Source organism: Neolamprologus multifasciatus, chromosome 9 (assembly GCF_963576455.1).
Source record: "Neolamprologus multifasciatus chromosome 9, fNeoMul1.2, whole genome shotgun sequence".
Taxonomy (NCBI): domain Eukaryota; kingdom Metazoa; phylum Chordata; class Actinopteri; order Cichliformes; family Cichlidae; genus Neolamprologus; species Neolamprologus multifasciatus.
Window position 1 is genome coordinate 4,590,827 of NC_140447.1, and position 7,310 is coordinate 4,598,136.

Sequence of the window (7,310 nt, forward strand, 5' to 3'; positions counted from 1 at the left end):
GATGACACGCAGGCAGAAAGTTCTTGCGTCCGTGGAAGTAATTATATCTCTCATATATTTCTCAGTGTGTCAACAGAGATATTATTGCAATACATGTGGGAGATATTTAAATTTTGCCTACACATGACTCATACAGGGAAAGGGAAAAGTTAGAAAAGCCATTATGAAAAGAAATGGAAAATAAGATTTTCTGCATCTCAAGTTAGTCTTTCTTTTTTCACTGAACTCAAATCCTAAAACAAACAAAAGAAAATATGGGGTACAAAATCAGAATTAACACAAAACACAAGGTGATACCAGAATGAAACACAAAACGCTGGGTCGAATGACCCAGGACCATGACAGTTGCCTTCACAGTACATCAGTGCTAACCAAGGATGGAATCTGCACAGTAAAGGGCCCCATTCACTAATATATGTTCAGTCTGTGTCCATTTTAAATGTCTTCATACTGTATGAACAAATAAAGGTAAGAAAGTATTGATGGATTTTAAATTGGTGCATGAAACATTCATATGCTTAGATTTCTGTGTATGCACTGTTTGTGAATTGTCAAAGAGATTCAGATCCCCCATCCCATCTTTCCTCATAAGTGGAAAAAAAGCTTTTTTATGGGAAAAATGATACAAAGTGCCAAACAGTTTATCTATATGTGACTTTGCTAATGGTGAATCATGCTTAATGTTAATAAAGTATAATTAAGAATAAACCAAATCAGTGTGATGAAAAAGAAAATGTAGTTTGAGTGACAAAAATAATCTTGAATAATAATAATAATAAGCTTTCTCGCCCACATTCCAGGGGAATTGTTATGACGAGGATGTGTCCTTGGCTTTTTCTGTGTTTGGGAGAACAGCACAATGGTGTGTGTGTGCGTGCGTGTGTGTGAAAGACAGAGAGTTGTGAGAATCCTTGACTCTAACATGTATGATTTCCAAAATGATCTATTGAATATATTGTAATTGACAAACAGAGTCATGATGAGAAAAAACACACCTGTTCAAACCAGATCAGGTTGAAATCCTAGAGATTCTGGATATTCATATGTGACTGAGCTGATTAAATCCTCGTGAAGTAAAAGAACATGTAAACTTAATAATACATAATGAAGAGCATATATGTCCATGTGTGACTAAAGTATTGCATATAAATGTATATGTAGTATATTTATAAGTAAATGTTGTGACTAAATTATTATAATGGTTGAATTTTGTTCAAATTAACTATGCAGATGATTATAGAGAGGGAACAAAGGAGGATGTGCTCAACATCAGAGGTTGACAGTATCATATGAGGTGATGCTGGTGTTGAGGAGTTGAGGTGGAGAGAAAGAACATCTACACCATTCCTCTCCTCTGTTACTTAACAATAAATAAATAAAATAGACACCCCGCCCCCAGGAACAGTGTATATATACATATATACATACATGTATTTAAATATGTATATATATATATATACCTGCCTCAGTACTACATGGAAGCTCCTGTCAGGCATCATATCGGCTAAGATGAACAGGCACATGGGTCAATACATGAGCGGGACACAGAAAGGAATTGGCAAGAATACCAGAGGTGCAAAACACCAGCTACTGGTAGACAGAACAGTCAGCCGAGACTGCAAGACCAGACTGACCAACCTGTGCACTGCCTGGATTGATTACAAGAAGGCCTATGACTCAATGCCCCACAGCTGGATACTGGAATGCCTAGAATTGTACAAGATCAATGGGACCCTAAGAGCCTTCATCAGGAACTCAATGGGGATGTGGCGTACAACACTAGAGGCCAACTCCAAGCCCATAGCACAAGTCACCATCAAGTGCGGGATCAACCAAGGAGATGCTCTGTCCCCACTGCTGTTCTGCATAGGCCTGAATCCCCTCAGTGAGATCATTAACAAGACTGGCTACGGATACCGACTACGGAACGGAGCAGTTGTCAGCCACCTCCTGTACATGGATGACATCAAGCTGTATGCAAAGAGTGAACGAGACATCGATTCACTGATCCACGCCATCTTATTGTAAGATGGCGCTGGAGTGACGGCAGCCTTTCCAAGTAGCTCTGCAACACCGCACTTTTTCTTAACTTTTAACTTTTTTTAGACTAGGCTTTCAAACTTTATTTCACCTTCCTCTAGTTACTGTACTTCTACCTCTTAGATATAGCGATACAAGATGGATAATGCACTTTTTAAAACTTCTGGAACCAGCTCCTTCATCTACTCGAGAGCGGAGCTGCTGGCTCTAAGAACAAAGGGACAGACCGGCATGCGACACAACATCCCGGCTGAGATAAAGAGGAGCTACAGAGGCTGCAAGGCTGGAGCGAGGAAAGCGGATCACCGGAGGCGATTCAAACCATCAGTCCCGACAGTGATAATGGGCAACGTGAACTCGCTACCGAATAAAATGGACGAACTGTGTGCTCTGAACAACCACCGACTATACCGTGAGTGCAGTTTGTTTATCTTCACGGAGACGTGGCTAACCGAGCTAACGCCACAGGCTAACGTAGACCTATGCGGTTTCACATCCGTGAGAGCCGATAGGGACACGCAGGCCAGCGGAAAAAGCAGAGGTGGGGGACTCATTGTCTACGTTAACAACAGATACTGCAACCCCGGACACGTCTCCGTTAAAGTTTCCGTATGCCGTCCGGACCTGGAGCTGCTAGCTGTTAGCTTGCGGCCATATTATCTACCTCGGGAGTTCAGTCATGTGATCTGTGTGTGTGTTTACATCCCTCCGAAGGCCGACGCAACAGCTGCCTGTGAGAAAATACACACAGTCACAGCAAGACTTCAGACACAAAACCCCGAGGCTTTCATTATTATATCTGGAGACTTTAATCATGCCACACTGGATTCTACTCTGGCTGCTTTTCACCAGTTTGTGAACTGTCCCACAAGGAGCAACAGGACAATTGACCTACTGTATGCTAATGTGAGAGATGCATACAGAGCCACCCCCCTCCCCCCACTAGGGAAGTCAGACCACAACCTGGTTTACCTACAGCCACAATACACACCCCTCGTCCAAAGGCAGCCTGTCACAACACGCTCCATCAGGAGATGGACCCCAGAAAAAGAGGATGCTCTGAGAGACTGTTATGACACCACAGACTGGGACGTGCTTCTGAGCCCACATGGTGAGGACATAGAGGGGGCGACACACTGTCTTACAGACTACCTCAACTTTTGTGTGGACACGGTCGCCCCTGCTAAGACGGTACGGTGTTACCCTAATAACAAACCGTGGGTAACACAGGAAGTCAAAGCTGTCCTCAACATGAAGAAGAAGGCTTTCAGGAGCAAAGTGAAGGAGGAGATGAAAGCAGCACAGCGGGAGGTGAAACGCTGCCTGAGGGAAGCAAAGGACACCTACAGGAGGAAGGTGGAGCAGAAGTTGGAGAGGAACAATATGAGGGAGGTCTGGAATGGTGTGAAAACCATCACAGGCCACAACACCAAGAACAGCACAGTGGGGGGGACTGTGGAGAAGGCAAACGAACTCAACAACTTCTTCAACAGGTCTGACCAGCCCACAACCCCCCCACCCTCACCTTTACTACAGAGCCCTCTCCCCACTCTCCTACCTCCCTCGCTCCCCCCCTTCCTGACACTATGATGACACCCCCCTCCTCCAATCCCTCTCTCAGCAGCAGGACATCTTCCCCCCCCGTCCTTCCAATCATCTCCCAGTGTCACAGTGGATCAGGTCAGGAGACAACTGAGGAAGCTTCGCCCCAGAAAGGCAGCAGGTCCGGACAAGGTGTGTCCCAGGATGCTAAAGGCGTGTGCTGCTGAACTTGGGGAGCCGCTACAACGAGTCTTCAATCTCAGTCTGCGACTGGGGAGAGTGCCCGCCCTATGGAAGACATCCTGCATCGTCCCGGTCCCCAAAAGGAACCGGCCCAATGAGCTGAATGACTTCCGACCGGTGGCACTGACATCACATCTTATGAAGACTCTAGAGCGGCTCTTCCTCAACCTCCTCCGACCACAGGTACAACATGCCCAGGACCCACTACAGTTCACCTACAAGGCGGGTGTCGGAGTGGAGGATGCCATCCTGTACCTCCTGCATAGAGCCCACTCACACCTCGATGGGGGAAAAGGCACGGTCAGGATCCTGTTTCTTGACTTTTCCAGTGCCTTTAATACCATCCGGCCCTGTCTGCTCCAGGAGAAACTGAACAGGATGGAGGTGGACCCCTGCCTGGTGGCTTGGATCTCCGACTACCTCACCGACAGGCCACAGTACGTCAGGCTGAAGGACATCACGTCTGACACTGTGGTCAGCAGCACAGGAGCACCACAGGGAACTGTGCTGTCCCCTCTTCTCTTCACCCTGTACACCTCTGACTTCTGCTACACCTCTGAATTATGCCACATTCAGAAGTTTGCAGACGACACAGCCATCATGGGGTGTATCTGGGATGACCAGGAAGAGGAGTATAGAAGTGTGGTGAGGAACTTTGTCGCATGGAGTCACACAAACCACCTGCAACTCAACACCTCAAAGACTAAGGAACTGGTTGTGGACTTTGGGAGGTCCAGAGCAGGTCCACTGTCGGTTCAGATAGAGGGGGAGGAGGTGGAGGTGGTCAACAAGTACAAGTACCTCGGGCTGTGGGTGGACAATAAACTGGACTGGTCATGCAACACAGAGCACCTGTACAAAAAAGCCCAAAGCCGACTGTACTTCCTCAGGAGGCTGAGGTCTTTTAACATCTGCAGGAAGCTCCTGAGGATGTTTTACCAGTCGGTGGTTGCTGGAGTACTTTTCCATGCTGTGGTGTGCTGGGGGAGCAGCACAGCAAAGAAGGACTCATCCAGGCTGGAAAAACTAATCAGGAAGGCTGGCTCTGTGGTCGGCATGAAGCTGGACACTCTGGTGTCAGTGGCAGACAAAAGGACACTAAAGAAACTGCTGGACATTATGGACAATGCTGGGCATCCTCTGCACACGGCCATGAACAACCAGAAGAGTCTGTTCAGTGACAGGTTGCTTCTCCCAAAGACAAGAACCAACAGACTTAAAAACTCCTTTGTCCCACACGCCATCAAACTGTTTAACTCCTCTCTGGAGGGGAGAGGGAGGGGAAACAGGAGGACAAAGGAGGGGGGAACAACTAAGCTGTAGTGCCTCTCCACTTCACTGTGCAATTACCTTTTATGCAATACTTTTTGTTAATAATCAGCGGTGCAATAGACTCCATACTTGAAATGTGCAATTCACTTGTATTTTTATTTTTATTTTTATTCCTATTTATTCTATTTATCCCCCTTGTATATTTTATCTATATATGTCTTTGTATTTATATATGTGTGTGTATATATATATATAATATTCTTAACTCTGTAACTTCTGTCGGTGCTGTGCTTTTTGGAAAAACAAATTTCCCAGAGGAACCCACCCGAGGGATTAATAAAGTTTTATCTAATCTAATCTAATCTAACACTACCAGGCTATACAGCAATGACATTGGAATGTCGTTTGGGCTGGAGAAGTGTAGTCGGATGGTAACAAAGAGAGGGAAGGTAGCCAGAACTGAGGGGATTGAACTACCAGAAGGCAACATTGCAGACATATAGGACAGTTACAAGTACCTGGGGATCCCGCAGGCGAATGGGAACCATGAAGAGGCCGCTAGAAAAGCTGCAACCACCAAGTACCTGCAGAGGGTCAGGCAAGTCCTGAGGAGTCAGTTGAACAGTAAGAACAAGATCCAGGCCATCAACACGTGTACGCCCTGCCCGTGATCAGGCACCCTGCTGGGGTAATAGGCTGGCCAAAGGAGGAGATAGAAGCCACTGACATAAAAACAAGAAAGCTCCTTACCATGCATGGAGGGTTTCACCCCAAGTCCAGCACCCTGAGGCTGTACGCTAAGCGGAAGGAAGGGGGTCGGGGACTGGTGAGTGTCAGCACTACAGTCCAGGATGAGACAACGAACATCCAAGAATAGAAGATGGCCCCAACTGACAGCGTGCTCAGTGAATACCTCAGGCAGCAGAAACCCAAGAAAGAGGAGGGAGACGAGGAACCATCATGGAAGGACAGGCCCCTGCAAGGTAGGTACCACCGGCAGATAGAGAAGGTGGCTGGTATCCAGAAATCCTACCAGTGGCTGGACAACGCTGGACTGAAAGACAGCACAGAGGCACTAATCATGGCAGCACAAGAACAAGCTCTGAGTACAAGATCCATAGAGGCTGGGGTCTATCACACCAGGCAAGACCCCAGGTGCAGGCTGTGTAAAGATGCCCCAGAGACAATCCAGCACATAACAGCAGGGTGCAAGATGCTAGCAGGCAAGGCATACATGGAACGCCATAACCAAGTGGCCGGCATAGTGTACAGGAACATCTGTGCTGAGTATAACCTGGAAGACCCAAGGTCAAAATGGGAAATGCCCCCAAGGGTGGTGGAGAATGACCCAGCTAAGATCCTGTGGGACTTCCAGATACAGACGGACAAAATGGTGGTGGCTAACCAACCGGACATAGTGGTGGTAGACAGACAGAAGAAGACGGCCGTAGTGATCGATGTAGCGGTTCCCAATGACAGCAACATCAGGAAGAAGGAACACGAGAAGCTGGAGAAATACCAAGGGCTCAGAGAAGAGCTCGAGAAGATGTGGAGGGTGAAGGTAACGGTGGTCCCCGTGGTAATCGGAGCACTAGGTGCGGTGACTCCCAAGCTAGGCGAATGGCTCCAGCAGATCCCTGAATAACATCGGAGATCTCTGTCCAAAAGAGCGCAGTTCTGGGAACAGCTAAGATACTGCGCAGGACCCGCAAGCTCCCGGGCCTCTGGTAGAGGACCCGAGCTTGAAGGATAAACCGCCCGCAGGGGCCATGAAAACAATGTGACATGCCATTGGATGTTGGGACACATAATAACATGACGCTAAGCATCGGCCAATGAATGTGAACTAACAACCACAAGGTGCGGGTATGGCTGCACTGTAGGAAAAAATCCTAATATAAAAGTATTTTACTGCTTAAAGTTACGTAAATAGACTGATTTCACATTTCAAATGTAAATTAACGTTAAATCACTGTAATGTAATAAAACATAATTTTCATGAGTATTAAATGTATCTGTCTGTACATATGCATATTTAGATTGTTAAAATACATTCACAAATGTATCATGATTTCACAAATATCTGTCCGTTATTTGAAAGATTGAACTGTTGAATTCAAATGTAATGCTATGGAAAAGTACATGACATGATTCCTATAAGCTTGTGTTGCATCACATAAGTATTATTATCATTGCTATTTAGGGTGATCGTG

General features: G+C 46.4%; 2 protein-coding genes across 2 annotated transcripts; both read left to right on the forward strand.

Moving 5' to 3' along the window:
• Nucleotides 1–2,021: 2,021 nt before the first annotated feature.
• On the forward strand, nt 2,022–3,699 carry LOC146510857 (uncharacterized). The gene has a single exon (XM_085173459.1). The coding sequence runs from the start codon at nt 2,179–2,181 to the stop codon at nt 3,628–3,630; it is 1,452 nt and encodes a 483-aa protein (XP_085029585.1). The 5' UTR covers nt 2,022–2,178; the 3' UTR covers nt 3,631–3,699.
• Nucleotides 3,700–5,464: 1,765 nt separating this feature from the next.
• Nucleotides 5,465–6,852, forward strand: LOC146510858 (uncharacterized). The gene has a single exon (XM_085173460.1). The coding sequence runs from the start codon at nt 5,978–5,980 to the stop codon at nt 6,740–6,742; it is 765 nt and encodes a 254-aa protein (XP_085029586.1). The 5' UTR covers nt 5,465–5,977; the 3' UTR covers nt 6,743–6,852.
• The last annotated feature ends 458 nt before the right edge of the window (nt 6,853–7,310 follow it).